The 18,310-nt window shown below is 55.0% G+C and overlaps 1 protein-coding gene across 8 annotated transcripts in view; it reads left to right on the forward strand.

Moving 5' to 3' along the window:
* The window catches only part of IQSEC3 (IQ motif and Sec7 domain ArfGEF 3), a 118,942-nt gene that overhangs the window by 51,927 nt on the left and 48,705 nt on the right, over positions 1 to 18,310 (forward strand). For all 8 annotated transcript variants that reach the window (XR_012094420.1, XM_007967076.3, XM_007967077.3 and 5 more), the window contains exon 3: positions 9,137 to 9,416. Coding sequence is in view for 7 of the 8 variants with exons in the window: in XM_007967076.3 (XP_007965267.3) it covers positions 9,137 to 9,416 (280 nt within the window). In the remaining variant the exon portion in view is untranslated. The remainder of the gene's footprint in view (positions 1 to 9,136; positions 9,417 to 18,310) is intronic.

Raw genomic sequence — 18,310 nt, forward strand, 5'->3', positions numbered from 1 at the left:
GCTTCTCCTGTGGAGCACCCTCTCCCAGCATCACTGGGCATTTCCGTGAGCCATTCTTTTGTGGTTCCTAATGGTCACCCGTGGTCCGTTTGGAACCTGTTGCTTACTCATGCCACAAAGACCCAGGGTGTGGAGGGCTTAAGGAATAACTCCATTTTGTTTTCTCACCGTCTTCCTTGCTGTAATATTGGGGTCCAAGACTGAGGCCCAGCCCAGCTGCAGTCAGACTCCTGCCATCTTCCCAGTCTTGCCAGCATGGAGCTGCAGGGCCAGTCCCCTTGGAGGCAGTTCCCTGACCCTTTGGAATCTGCAAGACCCTGACTGCTCCTGAGGCTCCCACGAGGCGTGCTGTGCAATTCTGGCACTCATGTGAGGCGGCAGCGTTGGTTATGTAAAGACAAGGGGAAGTTTGCCCGTAGGGAAGAGGCAAGGAAGGGCCAGCACAAATTCAGGACACGGATTCTTCTGAGGAGGGGAGAGGAACACACAGGGCATCAAAGGCTTCGAATGCGCTTTCTTGAGCTGGGTACATGTGGATGTTTTTCTGAACGCTTCACCTCTGCGTTACCTATATTTGCATATATAAAGTACTTCATCATAAAAGAAAAAATAAGTAAACTCTGGAGTTCACTAGGCTGTACTGAAGCCACTGGGAGAGACTTTGCGTTGTGGCCAGGGCAGGATGAAGAGGCCGTGGTTCTGCAGCCTCATCCTGAGGCTGGGTGAGAGTGTTGAGAGATGGGAGCTGTCTTCTCCTGGGGCAATCACAGGAGCAGACATGAAAGGCGAGAAAACCAAGGTGTAGAGCGAGCCTGTCTGCCTGGGCCAGAGATATGCCTGTGTGAAACTGTCATGTGCTGGGAAGCGGGCAGGGAGGATGTCCTTAGAGTTTGACGCTGACCGCAGAACCATGCCTATTTATGAGAATGTAAAATGCTCAAAGACAGTAGGATTCCGGGGGCGGTGAGATGGCACTCGCCAGTATGGCCCAGCCTGGGAGGCTCTGAGGGAGGCCGTGTCCTGAGGAGGCCTGAGGAAGCTTCCAGAAGAGGCCTCCCTGTGGGAGGGGCTGAGCAGGGAAGGGCTCCACATTCGCCTGCCCGTGGGGACAGTCTGCAGGAGCAACCCTGTGGCCCACCTTGAGGGAGTGGCCTGGGCATTCTGGCCTAGGTGAGGGGAGGGCTGAGCCCAGAGAAGTGGCTGCGATTCCTTTGACAGGAACACTCTAGAGACAAGCCAGCCCCCGCCCACACCTTTTAGAGCAGTTGTGAGACCAAAGCCTGGAGGCAACAAGGAGAGAAAGAACTTCTTCTCCTAGGGTCCTTGGGAGCCGGGCAGGAGAAGTGTCTGTCACAGCCAATGAGATCAGGGCAGCCTCTGGAAGCGGAAGAGAACCGGGACAGCCACATCTGCCGTCCTGCAGGGGTTTCTGGCCCGGATGATGGCAGTCAAGGGGCCATGGCAGGGGAGGCTTATGCTGTGTCACTGGGAGCTGTAGTTCGTCTGATGGCTTCAGGTTAGCAGGAGCAGGGATGGATGGAGCGGGTGTGGCCAGGACCCAAGCAAATGGCACGTGGGGAGGGAGGAAGCTGGGCCTCTCCTTCCCGCCTGATGCCAAAGCATCTTATCCAAGCTGCCCTCTTACAATGAGGATACAGAGCCCAGAGAGGGGAAATGATTTGCCCACGGTTACACCGTGCACGCTGCAGGCTGGGGTGGGTTCCCGCCTGACTCCTGGCCCAGTGCCCTCTCCACCACCTTGAGCAGGACCTTCCAGCTCATGCTTCGAATCAGCACGAAGTGAATTGATTTCTTGTCTTGTCACTAACACTGGCCTTCTGTTCACCTCCACCCCTCCCTCACACCATCTGGGACCCCAGAAGACACTTGGCTATCTGTGCTCGGTGCCTTTATTCCGCCCATCTGAAATTACTGTATTGATTCAAAGAAAAGAGGAAAAAGAAGTGTTTTAGAAAAGGCTAAAAATCTTGAGGGGACGTGAGGCATGTTGTTAGCTTTTGTCTAGAAAATGTTTCATATCTTTGTCCCAGAAGAGCTTTAAGAACGGCTGGCAGAGTCTGGGATAATCTAATGCAGTTGGCCAGGTCCTCTGGAGTCTTCGTGCCCAAGGAGTCCGTCAGCCTTCAGAATGCTCCTCGCAAAGTCTCTAGTAATTACTGTGCTAGCCATTGCCGAGATAGGAGAACAGCCCTCAAGCTCCTGCTCTGGCAAACCACCCCACCGTGGACAGCAGACTCCCTCAGGGCCGAGCCTGTGGGTAGCTCCTCAGTCCAGCCCCGCTGGTAGGAGAGTGCTGGGCCTCGGTCAGCACCTTGCTCCTCCCCTGTCCTCTCCTGGCTCTCCCATAGCCCTTTAGTTGCTCCTGTCCCCTTAGCTCCTGGCAGTGGGCAGTGTGGCTGCCAGGACCTGCCTCGAAGCCCAGAGAGGACACTCACTACCGAGAGTCAGCTCCCTGGCAGGAGCTGTGTGAGCGCAAATGCTGGGGGCACTGCAGGTGTTCTCCCTTCTCACCGTTCCTGGGTGGAAAGTTGTATTTCCCACGGTGGTGGATACGGGTTCATTTCATCTTCATCACTATCCTGGAAAGGAGGTATTGGCATCCCCATTTTGCTGATGAGAAAACTGTGGTCCAGAAAAGTTGGGTGTGGTACTCAAGATCTCCTAGCTAGTAGTTGCAGAGCCTGGGGCTTTACTCTGCTCAGGCTCTCTTCCGTTTGCATAAGGATTCCATCAGTGCCAAGGATGAAGATGACCAGGCTCTGAAAAGCCCTGAAATATTTTATCTGTATGACCAGAGAGCTGCCTATGTCCCTTGGCACACTTCTCAGCATATGGAAAATACTCCATGATTTTCTCTCCATAATAATGTACTTAGCCTGGGGCCTATAGAGTCTGTAAAGGCTCTGACATGAAGGTAAAATTTGGCATGTGTGAAATCGTGTGCATTTTTCTAGGAAGAGAGCCCTGAGCCCTTAGCAAAGGTATCTGGAAGCCAAAAAAGTTCCATAGGTCTGGGGGCAGAGAGACCAGGGTAATCCTGGCCACCAAGAGAAAGAAGGAGAGAGAAAGGCTGAGGCTCCAAGGGGGATTCAGTTCTTGAGAAGCAGACTCGAGTTCAGAATGTTGACTTTTTACCGGGGGATGCACCGGGGATCAATACCCATGGAAGGGAGGGGAGGGACACAGCATGGGGCAAAGTCTACCGCAAAAGCCGCACAGCAGCCTCGGCCAATGCTGCCTGGCCCGTCAACCTCAGCCCAAGTTGGGTAAGAATAGGGAGCCTTTATAGCCCCACTGCAATTGGTGCCTGGATGTGGACAGCCCTTGGAAGGATGTGACTTTGGGCCAGGTAGCTCTGGGTAACTGAGCCAGTCTTTGACGGGGCTGATGGGGCTAACAGCTAAAGGCATTCTCCAACAGTGCTCCCAGCAGCTGAGCGAGAAGTCCTCCCTCGAAGGAGGGTCTGGGTGGTGCATCACCAAGCCCAGTGCAGCATTTCTGCCCTTGGAAAAGTAGTGGAGAATAAATAATATCTACCCATCCATTCATCCATCCATCCACCCATTTAACATTTATTACACACATCTTATGAGCCAACTGCCTCTGATAAGTACCTGTGATAAAAAGGTGTACATGGCACGGTCTGGTGGAGGAGAGAGAGACATCAGTGAATAACTAAAGCACAAAGTGGTCATTGCTGAAATAGAGGCAAGTGCCAAGAATTGTTAGCGCATAGAGGAGGGTGGGACTGACTCTTCCTGGGGAAGTAGCAATTCCTGAAAGAGGGGACGAGGCAGAGAAAGGAGTGGATGGAAGGCATTTCCAGCAGAAGGAAATCAAAGCAGGATGGTGGCCTGAGGGGGTCTGGCAGATCTGGCGAGAGTGTCAGTGTGGACGGAGTGGACAGGTCACTCGGCGGGGCTGAGGGTAGAAAGGGAGATTGGAGTAAGATTGTGAATGGACTTTATCCCGCCAGGATTGTGGAGTCACTGGTGGGTTTGGGCAGAGGATTGGCATTAAAGCATCTGTCGTTTCGGAAGTCAGCTCAGGATAGACAGGCTGGGGTGGCCACTGGAACCTTCCCCAGGGCATCATCTGTGTGCCAGGACCAGGCATGCGCAGCAGGTGTCTGGCATCCCCTAAGCATAAGCCAGCTTCCCACCTGAGTGGCCCTTGGGTGTGACGTTGTTCTGTTCCAACGCACAGGTCATTCTGCCCTTGGGCACATGTGATATTCCTCTGAGAATGAGCGATGGCCCTGCTTCCCTAATTTCTCAAAGATGTTCACTTCCCATGCTCAAATCCTGCTCTCATGCGTGGAATGACTCTTGATGCACTGTGTGTATCAGCCTAATGTCATGTGAACACATCAAAGCTTTCTCAGGATCCCTCTTGGTGCCTCCCACATTCTACTTTTGGCTTCTCAAATGGGTGCCCCAACCCAGGGAGTGATCCTGTGACCAGCGTCACTCACAGACCAGCAGTGACCTCACATTTTCTCCCGGCTAGTGCACTGCCACTCAAGGAACATTTCTGCAGCAGGATGAGGAGCCTAAGAGAGTGGAGAGCCCCAGGATCCCCCTCCAGTGCTCTGGGAAAGGTCTTAGAAGAAGATGTTCAGGTCCCAGAGAGAATCCCATCCACATAATCCCTGTCGAAGGGCCAGGCTGCCCGAAATCTGCCCACTAGCGAGGGCAGCTGCAGACTGTGGAAGCCGGAGAGACACAGCCTGTGTCTTGGAAGGAGAGGAGAGATGTTCTGGGAGCTAGAGCAACGGGCTTCCAGTTCCGCAAGAGACTGGATTGAAGTAGGTGGCCTTCAAGTTAAATAGCCCAAGGTGAAGATTCCAACCTCTTCCCCAGCCTTTCTATAGATGGAATGCAAAGAGGAAAACAGAGGCTGAGGACCTGCTCTTGATGCTCAGCCACCAAAGAGAGGGTGTAAGGACTCAGGCCTCTGCCGTGCCCTGGAAAAGTGCCAAAGCTCAGATCCAGACTGGCAAATGCCCACCCAGGAATCCCCACACCATGGGTCCCATGTGTTGGTGACACCCAAGGTCATGGCCCTTTCGCTGTTTGCTGCTCCAGTGGCTGGAACCGGGTGGGAGGAAGCCTCCAGAAAGCCTGTCCATCTGGAAGGCTGGGGAAGGCCATGGGGAAGAGTGGAAAAACCCTACATTTTCAGTTCCGTGAAGGTTGACAAGGGGGCTAAGCGTTGAGAACATCACCCCTCTAGAGAATTCTACATGTTATTTTTCTGCGGATTCCTTTGGGACTCCATGTCATGTGATTCTGGCTCAGAAAACTGCCACCATCGCCGTCACCCTGTATTAAGGACTGCTGTGTTCCAGGCGCTGTCCTAGGTGCTGCGTATGCTTTATTTTTTTCCTGACAGCAGCGTTGAAAAGTTGTTATTAGGATGTCCGTTTCACAGATGAGGAGACAGAGCCACAAAGAGGTTAATAACTTGCCCAAGACACACAGTAATAGCAGAGCCAGGATCCTAACCCAGGTCTCCCTGGCACCAAAGCCATGTGTGTTCTTTGCCCTCCACTATGTAATCTTCAACATTGCCGCACTGAGAACAGTCCAGGGGTTCTGTGACCCCCTTCCACCACATGGTCTTATAGGTAAGTCTATGGAAGGAAGACAAGGATAGGGGTTCCCTTTCCAACACTTTTTCATTGTGTACCTGAGAGGGCCCCAGTCTCTCAGGTCCCCGAGCACAGAGATGGACAAGGTGGAGCTGGGTCCACCAGCCAGAGAGCCTGGAACCTTGGGGCCAGAGGGCCTTGGTGGGCCCGTGTCTGCACTGGGATTCAAGCTGCTAGAGCGTCCAAGCAGGGAAGGCACCCAGAGAACAGCAAGCTCCCTCCGTGGGACAGATGAGGAAACTGGCCCCGCAGGAAGACATAAATTGCCCAAAGCCACAGAGCTAGTTGGAGGCATTGTGTGTGGATGTGTGTGTGTACATAAGTGTACGTGAGAGAGTGTGTGTGTGTGAGAGGGGTGGCCCGTGAACAAAGGCCCACAACAAGGCTATTTTTTTAAAATTTGCTTTAACACAAGTAGTGTATTTGGGACAAGGTGACCCCAGGAAGGGGCTGTAGAGGAGTGGGGAAATGAAACGCAGCAGCGAATGGAGCCATGGCCGGGTTCACTAACTAATGATCAAGTTAGTGCTTTGGGCCACTGGGGCTCGATCCCACTGGGGACTCAGGGAGATGGTATAGGGTGTGCCTTAGAGTTGTCCCGTGCAAGGGACAGGGAAGCTGGAATATTTATGCAGCAACCCCATTGTCATTGGCCAAGTTCTGCCATCAGGGGACGTCGGCACCCCAGCACCTCTTGCCAAGCACATTCCAGCAATCAAAGAAAGCAAAGGGCTGGTATTAAAGGCGTCTAGACCCTTGAGTAGCCACCAGTTCCCTAACGAGTCTTGAAAACCCTTTAGGGTAGAGAGATCCTGGGCATCAGTGCCAAGGACAGTCTGGAGGAAAGATGAGTAAACCTGTACGCTGCCTGCCGGCCCCGGACGAGGCTGTGCTGTGGTGGGAAGCGGCTCTTTCCACGTGCTCTGGGGAAGAGATGGCAGGTGATATAGCAAGAGGGATTGAAGTTGGAGCTTAAAAAGAACTCAGTGACACTAGTGAAAAACATATCAAAGATGTCTAGAGGTTGGGCACGCTGACTCATGCCTGCAATCCCAGGACTTTGGGAGGCTGAGACGGGACAATCATTTGAGCCCAGGAGTTCAAGACTAGACTGGGTAACATAGTGGGACCCTGTCTCTACAAAAAAATTTTAAAAATTAGCCCAGTATGGTGGTGCCTGTAGTCCCAGGTTCTCAGTAGGCTGAGGTGGGAGGATCGCCTGAGCCCAGGAGGTTGAGGCTGCAGTGAGCTATGATTGAGCCACTGCAGTCCAGCCTGGGTGACAGAGTGAGACCCTGGCTCAAAAATAAATAAATAATACTTTTTAAAAAGCTATCTGGGGCTACACTGAGCCATGCAGCTTGATTGGTGGCCACAGAAGAAATGGTGGACATAGAAACAGGCAGCAGCAGTGAAAATTTCCCATGGCCAGGGCCAGCCAGCGAGCACTCCTTTACCTGTCAGAGGTGCGGGGGAGTGCTGGGAGGACAGATGGAGATTGAGAGAAGGGAGACTCTCCACCCTACCCTTGGCCGGGAGGAAGCACCAAGAGGAACACCTCTCTGCACCCTGAGGTCCAGTGGAAGCCGCAGGAAGAGGTCCCTCCTCTGGTGTGACTGGGCCCGTCTTTCATGGCGGCAAAGCCTTGGAAGACATAAGTCCGTAGGCTGCAGCTCTCCTGCACCAGGGCCGCCCACCACCCTGGGCCCCTGTTCTTCATTTGTAAAAATGGGGAGGGTGGGAGGCTGCATTAGATGACCTTGAGGTCCCTTCCAGTCCTGACTCCCCGTCACTGTCCACTGCAGAGGCCATCCTCGTGGCCCCTGGGTTCTGCTCAATCCACCATCAACAACGAGTGTTGACCAAGCACTCAGCATTTGCCCGGCATGAAGGGGCTGGGGGGCATAATCAAATAACACATAGGCCCTGGCTCCTAGGAAGGGATAGGTGGGGAAATAAGAGTTTATTTACTGGGCCAGGCACAGTGGCTCACGCCTGTAATCCTAGCACTTTGGGAGGCCGAGGTGGGTGGATCACCTGAGGTCAGGAGTTTGAGACCAACCTGGCCAACATGGTGAAACCTTGTCTCTGCTAAAAATACAAAAAAATTAGCTGGGCATGGTGGTGCATGCCTGTAATCCCAGCTACTCGGGAGGCAGAGGCAGGAGAATCTCTTGAATCCAGGAGGAGGAGGTTGCGGTGAGCCAAGATCTCACCATTGCACTCCAGCTTGGGCAACAAGAGCGAAACCCCATCTCAAAAACAACAAGAAAAAGAGTTTATTTACTGCGCACATACTCTGTGCTAAGCACCTGACCTCTGCTGCCTCCTTCCTTCCTCACTGTAACCCCCTAAGGTAGGAACGGACCTCCATTATACAGACAAGGGTACCAGGACTCAGAGGAAAAGCCAGTTGCCCAAAGCCACACGGTGGTAGAGCTTGGATTTGAGCCCATGTTGTTGACCACGATGACTCTCCTCCTCTGGGAAATAGACAGTGACTCTCTAAGGACAGCTCCTAGTGTTCCAGGGGACAGAGCAATGAAAGCTGCAGTCATCCAGGAAGGCCTCCTAGAGGAGGTGGCTGAGCACTGGGCCTCAGGGGAGGGGCAGAACTTGGAGGCTAGTGGGGAAGGAAGCAGCCTGAAAGAACCAGCTCCACAGAGCAGGCTGGACCGCGTCTGCTCCAGGCAGCAAGGTGTCTTCTCAGAGTAGGCGGGAGGGCTGCAGCCGCGGCTCAGCCTGCTGTGGCTCCAGAGGAACAGAGGAGGGGTCAGGGAGGAGCAGGTGTTTTCTAAACCCAGCAGGGCAGGAAGCCCCAGTCCCCACACCTGGAGCCCACCCCCTTGGAAAGGCTTCTGCCCAAGCCAGACCGGGCACCTTCCCTCCTCCAGACTCGCTTGGTCAGTCTGAAGATGAGCTTAGTGTGGATCAGCTTCCACAGCCACCTGAGCCTGTGCCCAAGGAGCCAGGCCACCGATCCGATAATTACAATAGGTAACACGTGTAGCAGTCACCATGCGCCAGGCACAGCTTCAAGAGTTGTAACTTCAGCCTTCCAGTATACCTGTGAGGTAGGTACTGTTACTGTGCCAGTTTTATAGATGGAGAAACAGGTGCAAAGAGGCTGAGTGACCTGCTCAGGGTCACACAGCTAATAAGAGGCAGAGCCCAGACGCACTGCTCTGCTGTACTGCTTCTAAGCAGAGGTTCCTGAGCCCTGGCCATAGCTGCCCCCTCCCTCTGACTGAGATGCCTCCCCAGGTTCGGGTTCTTCTCCTTGCCCAGGGCTCGTCCCTGCCATGATAGCCCCTCCCTAGAGGAGACTGTGAAAGACATCCCCTCCAGTCCTTGCCACAGCAAAGGCCAGGCCAAGTGCCTAGCTTCTCTCCCCGACCCCCACATCCACATGCACCCTGTCCCCCTCTCCCCCAACCGAGCACCGTTGCCTTTTGTTCACAGTGATGGCTCCTGCGCCCAGGCCGGTGGGGGCATGGAGGACTCCGTGGTGGCAGCGGCGGCGGTGGCAGCCGGCAGACCCAGTGCCCATGCCCCGAAGGCTCAAGCCCAGGAGCTGCAGGAGGAGGAGGAGCGGCCGGGGGCAGGGGCTGCCTCCCCAAGGGCTGGCCCCCAGCACATGGCCTCCCCCGGCCGGCAGCAGCCTGCCCTGGCGACCGCGCTGTGCTCCCACACCCCTGCCGCCTCCGATTACGAACTCTCCCTTGACCTAAAGAATAAACAGGTACCCAGGGCCTCCCAGGGGGGCGGGGAGGGTGGTGAAGGGGCCCTGTCTTTGGGGGCTGTCGAGGGTACCAGGGACATCCCCGCTGGGCCCCCTCTGCTACAGGCACACCTCTTTTGCCACAGTTCTCCTGCATTGAACGACCTAGTTTGCCCTTCTCTGGACCAGCCACAGGCCTCTGCCTTCTACCATGGCAGGGCTCATACCCTCGCAATGCCAGGCCCTTGGGCAGCGTGTCCAGGGGCTCTGCTCCTTGAACAGTGCTCAGCAAGCCTCCCCTGCCCCACAGACCACTAGGCACGGAGCCGATTGTTCTCTGGGGAAGTCCCCACCTCCACCTGCTGCTGAGAGGCCATAGTCCAGTTTCCATGCCCACCCAGGGAGTCGATGCCAGGCACCCACAGGCACACACGAGGCACAAAGACAAAGGTCTCCTGGAAGCAGACAGGATTCCCAAGATCCATCCAGACTGGGGGAGTCCAAAGCTCCCCTATTGGAGAACAAATTCCATGGAGGGGCCTGGGCCTCCATCTTCCATTCAGGAAGAGAAAGTGGCCAATTGTGGGGCCCCCATTGAACCCCCAAAAAAGATAATGCCTCAGTGTGTCTTGGCAGACAAGAGTCTTGATGGAAGGGATGTGTGTGTGTGTGTGTGTGTGTGCGTGCGTGCACTTTGAGAAAGGTGTGATGGCATGATACTGTTAAAGAAAGGGCTTTGAACTTGGAGATGTAGATGTGGGATCCAATCCTTGCTCTTCCTCCTGATGAACCCAGTGGCTTTGGGAGTGCCAGTTAAGCCCTCCGGGCATTGATTTCGTCATCTGCAAAAATTGGAATTAACTTTGAATCATTTCCAAGGCCCCTTCTGCCCCAAAATGTGAAGGTTCTAAAGAACAATTCTTCAACCCAATAGGTATCTTCAGAAAGGAAGCTTAGTCTCCACTAAGACTGAGTCAAGCCAAACTAACCTCCTTCCTCTCTTGGCATTGATGCCAAGCTCATGTCCTGGCTCAGGCCAGCTGTAGGCAGCACATCAGTAAGGGTTTGACCAAATCCCCCAAGATACCTATGTGCACATGCTGGGAATGCGTGGATTGCTAACAATGTAGTAAGTGGGATCGTTCTCAAACCAAATTATCCAAAAAACGTCCATCAAAAAAAATCCCAGGGAGTTAAGTGGAAGTGCTGTCCAGGTCGACCATTAGACAGGGCAGCAAATTGAGGCACACAAGTTACATTCACTTGGCTGCTGATGACAAGAGGCTGAAAGAGAACAGCTGATACCTTGGCGACAGCATCACAGACTTTGTGAAAACCTCATCAGGGGCCGGGCGCTGTGGCTCACACCTGTAATCCCAGCACTTTGGGAGGCCGAGGCGGGTGGATCACCTGAGGTCAGGAGTTTGTGACGAGCCTGACCAACATGGTGAAACCCCGTCTCTACTAAAAATACAAAAATTAGCCAGGCGTGGTGGCAGGTGCCTGTAATCCCAGCTACTCAGGAGGTTGAGGCAGGAGAATTGCTTGAATCCGGGAGGAGGAGGTTGCAGTGAGCTGAGATTGCACCACAGCACTCCAGCCTGGTGACAGAGCGAGACTCTGTCTCAAAAAAAACAAAACAAAAAACATCTCATCAGGACAGAAGGATGGTTTTAATGAAAAAAAAAAAAAAAGTCAGATGAAATGTGGAAAAATCTAAAATTCTGCTCCTAGCTTCGGAAAGCCCATAGCACTAGTATAAGACATTCAGGCTCCAGCCTGAGAGACAAGCCTTAGGGTTTCAGGTGCCTGGAAGCTCAATCAGGAGCAGGGGAAGCAGCTGCCGGAGTAGGGAGGGCCCGTTTCACACTTCACAGAGGCCCACACTGCCCGGCAGAAGGGAGTGCTGCACCCGCCGCAGCCCCGCACCGCTGATGGTCAGGACCCTCGAGATCCGTGCTTGGTGCTGGAGGCTGCATTTAAGGGAGGAAACAAGAACCCTGAGGTTCCTGAAGAGCAGGAAGATGGGCTGGGGTTATGTGGAGAGATCGCAGACAGGAAAACAAGTTTTAGATCTAGAAGGGCTACATGTGAAAAATGATTTGATGCATTTTCTATCATTCCAGCCAAAAACAGTGGCACCAGTATATGAAGGCTATAGGAGGCGGAGATTTTAACTTAATTAACAGATAAACTGTTAAAAATATGGAGTGCCCTGCCTGTGAGGTAGGGAGTTCTCTGTCTCTGGGAGTGCCCAGGCGGGGCTGGGTAACCATCCATCTGTGATGTATAGTGTGATCTGGGGGCCACTTGGCCAGATGAGGGGTCCTCTGCTTCCTGAGGTCAGAGACCATCTCTTATCCATTTTGATACCTCCCCAGCATCCAGCATAGTGTGCTGGACACAGTAAGAGCTCACTGGGTGAGGTTTTTTTTGTTTTTTGTTTTGTTTTGTTTTGTTTTGAGACGGAGTTTTGCTCTTGTTGCCCAGGCTGGAGTACAGTGGCGCAATCTCGGCTCACCGCAATCTCCCCCTCCCGCGTTCAAGCCATTCTCCTGCCTCAGCCTCCCGAGTAGCTGGGATTACAGGCATGCGCCACCACGCCCAGCTAGTTTTGTATTTTTAGTAGAGACAGAGTCTCTCCATGTTGGCCAGGCTGGTCTCGAACTCCTGACCTCAGGTGATCCACCCGCCTCGGCCTCCCAAAGTGCTGGGATTACAGGTGTGAGCCACTGCGCCTGGGCTGGGTATTTTTTAAAAATAATGATGCTGTGCAAAGCAATGAGGGAATGGGGTACCAAGAAACAAAAAATAATGCTCGTACCTACCCCCAAAAGAGATTACAGTTCCACTTAAGGAGTATCTGGTCACTAACACCAGATAAAACGTGTGTATTGGTTTGGGCAGGTGAGTTAGTTTGGTTTTGACTGACTGGGTGTCGTATCGGGGTTGGTGCGGGATTCTGGTCGGTACTGTGGGCTTTTCTATAGGGGCATAATTCTAATAGATGGCTTCTGCATGTTGGCCAGATTGAGTCAGGTGAGGTGAGGAGTGGCAGTGGGTGCAACGGGGCCCTCTGCTGAATGAGTCCAGCCTGGGAGAATAGCTTGGTTCCCCTGACCTGTGTATCCCTTTAGACCAAGTGTAGGCTGGGGGTTGGGGGAAGGGGACAAGTAAGGCTTGAGGAGGCTAGAGCAAGGTTCTTGGAAACATGGCACCATTTATAGGAGACTGAACTCTCCTCCTCTCTCTTCTGCCATGAGCTGTATGGCCTTGAGCAAGTTGCTTGACTTCTCTGGCCTCGGCTGCCTCCTATCTCTGGGACTTCACAGGCTCTTCCCTTGGCCTCAATCTCTGAAGCTTCCACTCCCCTCCACACCCCTGCACTTAGCCTTCTCTTGCTTTAGGACTTGCTTTAGGTACCTCTTCCTCCTCTCAGGCAGCTTTCCCTGCCTCCCAAGCCTGCACTGGGTGCCCCTCTCAGTGATCCCACAGTACCCAGGTGTCCCCTGTCACAGCCCTTCAGCCCTGTGTCAGCATTTCCTGTTTGCTTGACCCCCTCCTGAAGGCAGGTGCATGACTTGGTCCTCATTATATTCTCAGTGCTTAACGCAGTGCCTGGCGAAGAAGCTGCTGGAAGGATGAGAAAGGGGAAATGGTCACTAAGTGACATAAAGGGAGATGGGTATACAGCCTGGGGCCTGGAACCGCCTGCCTTAGGTCTCTTTGAGACCTAGGACTTGGTATTCCAACCCAGTGATTCCGCCAGCCACCCTGAAGCCTGTGTTCCATGGCCTGGGAGGAGTGCTGGACACTCTTAGCTCCCCAGCCCATCCAACCCAGTGATTCCGCCAGCCACCCTGAATCCTGTGTTCCATGGCCTGGGAGGAGTGCTGGACACTCTTAGCTCCCCAGCCCATCCAACCCAGTGATTCCGCCAGCCACCCTGAATCCTGTGTTCCATGGCCTGGGAGGAGTGCTGGACACTCTTAGCTCCCCAGCCCATCCAACCCAGTGATTCCGCCAGCCACCCTGAATCCTGTGTTCCATGGCCTGGGAGGAGTGCTGGACACTCTTAGCTCCCCAGCCCATCCAACCCAGTGATTCCGCCAGCCACCCTGAATCCTGTGTTCCATGGCCTGGGAGGAGTGCTGGACACTCTTAGCTCCCCAGCCCATCCAACCCAGTGATTCCGCCAGCCACCCTGAATCCTGTGTTCCATGGCCTGGGAGGAGTGCTGGACACTCTTAGCTCCCCAGCCCATCCAACCCAGTGATTCCGCCAGCCACCCTGAATCCTGTGTTCCATGGCCTGGGAGGAGTGCTGGACACTCTTAGCTCCCCAGCCCATCCAACCCAGTGATTCCGCCAGCCACCCTGAATCCTGTGTTCCATGGCCTGGGAGGAGTGCTGGACACTCTTAGCTCCCCAGCCCATCCAACCCAGTGATTCCGCCAGCCACCCTGAAGCCTGTGTTCCATGGCCTGGGAGGAGTGCTGGACACTCTTAGCTCCCCAGCCCGCCGACGCGCCAAGCCTCCTGTGTCAGCCAGTCCAGATCCCCAGGAGTGTTTTCCTTGGCTCTTCTCCATCTTTCACCTCTGCTCTAACCCCAATCCCCACTGACTCTGCCTCTTAACAGTTCCGGAATCCCACCCTCTCTTGCCTTCCCCACTGCCCCTGCCTCAGGAGGCCAGGCCATCCTTCCGCTTGCCTGCACCCCTGGCGAGACCTCCTGCGCTTCCCCTTCTTTGAGCTGTGCTCCTTCCAACCTCACCTCCACGATGCAGCTGAGTCGTCTTCCTAAAGTGCACCTCTGACCGCGGTGATCCCTGGGAGAGCCTCTGATGGCTCCTCCTGGTGTCCAGGACAGAGGCCTCTCCACGCTCCCTGCCACAGTCCCAGCCCCACAGGTGTTCCAGCCGTTCTTATTTGCTATCCTGAATCTCAAGCCACTCTCACCTCTGGGCGTTCGTGTGGTTTTTGTTTCCTCTCCTGGCGATACTCCTTGCCTGTCCCTGACCCCGTCTGCTGCACCTGGGAGACTTCTGCTCATACCTCAGGTTGCAGCCGAGGCAGGTGCTTTTACCCATTTCCTGTTGCCTCCTCTGTGCTGTCTGGGAGTGGGAGCTGTTCTGCTTAACAGCATGGACCATGTTCTCAGGGCTGTGTGGAGTTGAGCAGGTGGTGCTCGGGACACCTCCAGGGTGCTGCATAGCCCACAGGAAGAGCCGGTGCTCCTGGAGTTGTGCCCTGGGAACTGCCCTGTCTTTGCCCACCTTTGCTGCCCTGCACCTTGCACAGTCTTGGGCACCTAGGAAATGCTCACCAGGGAAGGAACGTAGGAATGAAGGCACAAGCAAGTGAATGACCGAACGAGGCCTGCCCTGCAGCTTCCTGGCCCCTTCCCCAGTACCTGTCACAGGTCACACAGCAAGACGGTCCTCCTGCCAGCTCTCCTCTGCTCCCTCTGCCTTCGACCCTCTCACCCCACCCCAGCAGTCCTGGGCGATACAACCCAGGGCGGGCCAAGGGTGAGCATACAGGTTCCTTTGGGGAGCCCTTTAGGAAGGTGGCTGCGGCCAGCACATAGAGGGCCTAGGTGTGACTCTGAAATTCCTCCAAGCCCTCGAGGGAGTTTGTATCCTGTTGCGGAGGGACTGGAGCCCTGCTTGGCCATCTGAATGGCAGAGCCCTCTGGGCTGTCCACGCCAGAGGGCTGTGGAGCTGTGGTCAGTAGAATCTGGACCCTGCTCCCCGAGCCAGGTCCTGGACAGAAGCCATGTTCTGCCAGAGAGCAGCCCCTCCCCACAGATCCCCAAACCCCAAGCCTCAGGGTCCAGCCCCACTGTGGGGCACCTCTTCGGGAAGATGTGGTGGCTGTTTCTGAGTCACTTTCCCTCTTTGCACCTTGGTTTCCTCATGTGTGAACCAAGGGTTGTACCAGAGTGCCTCCTGGCCCCTTCCCACGCTGAAGGTGAGATTTCTACCATGGGCACAGAGGGCACCGGGGCACCAGCCTACAGAGGACAGTGGTGAGGACGGGGCACTCCAGGGGTTGTTCCTCTCCCCAGTTCATTCAGTCCGGGGAACCGCACTGCACAGCCGCTTCGTCCCAGGCCCTGTGCTAGGCCTGAAGACACTACGATGCAAAAGACACAGGCCTAGTCATCAGGGTGCCCACAGCCCGGTGGTGGGCGGACACAGCCCGGTGGCGGGCAGACACAGGCCCAGCACCAGTGGTACTGCCTGAGCTGTAGCTCTGTCTCAGGTGAGCTGTAGCTCTGTGTCAGGCCCAGGCTAACAGTTGCCATGTGTTATTTCCCCGGGTCTGCACAGTGTCCCCATGAGGTTGGCACCATTACTGTCCCATTTCTGGAATGGGAAGATTAAGGCTGAGTGATGTTAAGTAACTTGCCCAAGGACACAGCCCTAGGAAGTAATGCAGCCAAGACATGGACTCCACAGCCCATGGTTTTGACCCAGTACCATCCACCTTCTCTTGGCATCACAGTGAGGAACAGGCCCCGTGGAAGTGGCACACAGGGTCTGTGGAGCATGAGGAGGGCAGGCAGCCCAGCCTGGGTTCAGAGCCAGCTCCTGGGGCAGCTCCACTGGAGAGTCTCATGACCTCACTGCTAGCTGAGCCATAGTGCGTCCCCCTTGCCCACCTGGCTGCCCACTCCCAGGCAGGCCTCGATGCCCTGCGTGTCAAGCACTTGCTGTATTCCAGACAGCAGGCTGGGAGGAGGGCACACAGAGCGGGCGTGAGTCCCCTGCCTTGCAGGAGGCCACAGCCCTGCCCAGCACAGACCCAAGGCTCCTGTGGGCCTCTCCGAACACACCCAAAGCGCCAGCCTCCCCAGGCTCTCTGCTCCTCAGCCTGACACCCAGGCTCGCCTGGCCAAGTTCTGGAGGCTTACACCAGGCTGTGCTTTCCTGGTCTCAACTGGGGAGTCTTGGATGGGAGCAAACCCTCACTCACATTTGGAGCCCCCCACACCTGGCCCGCGCTCCTCAGCACTGTGCCCCGCAGCTAGCGGCTCTTCCTCCCCACGCTCTGGCTTGGCCACCATCTTTCAATGGCCTCTTCAGGCTCAGCTGCCGCAGCAACCTGAGAAAACGGAGCATGTTCTAATTAACACTGAGTGGCTCATTAGAGAGACGGAGGCCCCCGCGGCCCCGGCCGCTGCTGCTTCTGGCAGAAGCTGAGAAATTGCTCTCTTGGGAGGAGGCAAGGCCATCATCCCTCCTGATTTCTGGGGTTTAGAGGGAAGTGGGCAGAGCTGCTCCCTGGCCAGCGGGCTCAGAGACCCCTCCTTCCCTGGGGCTGCCTCCCCCCACACCTCTCTCTGCTCTGACCTGGCCCTGGTTCAGAATGGGACTGGGGTCGATGGGAGGGAGGGCCTGGCTGTCGTGGATGGAGCTGACCTAGGCCATTAATGAGTCCCCAGGTCCTGCCAGGATGCTGGGGGTGGGAGGAAGGATGGAGTCCTGGGTTCCAAGCCCAGGCCTGGACAAGAGTCTGGCTTTTGATTTCCCTGGGGTCACAGGAGAGAATTCAGTTTAGTTCATGTCTGCAAACAGCCTCAACCACAGGCCTGGCACAGCACTGGGCACAAGAGATGCAGAGACAGCCGTCTTGCCTGTGATGGACAGTCCACGGTGAGAGCTCTGAGCAGGGGGTGGCACTGAGCATTGAGGGTGGGGAGGAAGGTGTAGGGGACAGTGCAGGCTGGGGTGTGGCAGGCCCAAGTCTGGAATCAGTGGGAGTTGGTTGTTAAATGGGTTAGGACGCATGATGGTGAGCCCGGAACTGAATTCCAGTGTCACTCAGAGAGCAGTTGCTCCATGCCGGTTAAGGTGCTGGGTGCTGGACAGGATGACTAAGACATATTTGATGCCGTGAATAACTTATGCTCTGTTGGAGCCTGGGGGAGGGAAAGGGAGGGAAGGATGGTTGGAGAAATGCCACAAAGATTAGTGCCGAAGACTGAGTGTCAAAGAGAAGTTGAGGCCCTAGGCAGGGAGACCCCGTCTGTTCGGGGCATTGAGGGGGCTGCACGGAGGAGGCACATTTGAGATAGGTCTCGAAGAAGAGGACATTTCTACCTGGACGAAAGGGGAGGCTGGGAGTTGAGGTTGGGGAGAGCATTGCAGACTGGGAGAGAACGCAAATGAGTGCCCAAGACTCGTGGGGGCAGCCGGGGAGAGCAGGCAGGAGCTGCTGAGCAGTGTGGACTTTGTGGCCCTGCCAGATTGTTAGGGCTGGAAAACCAGGAAGAAGCGTTTGTATCTGTTTGGGGCAATGGTTGTCAAACAAAGAAAGGCCTGTGCTGACGCCTGCTGTCTGAGAGCTTGGGTCTGGTTCTGCAGTGTGAGGTGATGGTGGGAGTAAGAAGGACACAGAGATAGTAAGGATGCTGCGGACATCGTCCAAGTGGGAAGACAGAGAGCCCTGTGTGGTGACATTCTGGAAGGAAGATGGGTGATCGCAAAAGGTCTAGGGGTGGGGCCCAGGAGCTACAGGCGGCTGACAAACAGTGGACAGGACAAACGAAAACCCCAGGACAAGGCGAGTTTCCCATGCTGGGTGCTGGTCAGGCCAATAAGGAAGTCAACAAGAGCTGGTTTGGGTGAGGCAGGGAAAACAGTCTCGATGGACAGAGGATCCACAAGCTGTTGGAAATGTGGGTCTAGGATCAAGGCTAGGAATGGAGACCTGAGAGTCGTTCCCATCATTATCACTGTCACCATGAAGCAGTTACCACGTAGTAAGCTCCTGCTCCGTGCTGGGTGCTACATGAAATAATTTCATCCTCACGAGAAGATACAGGGTCAGCAAGATAAGCCCCACTTAATAGATATGAAAACTGAAAGTCAAAGATGTGAAATTCATCCAAGGCCAATCAGCAGG

The sequence above is a fragment of the Chlorocebus sabaeus genome, chromosome 11, assembly GCF_047675955.1.
Source record: "Chlorocebus sabaeus isolate Y175 chromosome 11, mChlSab1.0.hap1, whole genome shotgun sequence".
NCBI lineage: Eukaryota > Metazoa > Chordata > Mammalia > Primates > Cercopithecidae > Chlorocebus > Chlorocebus sabaeus.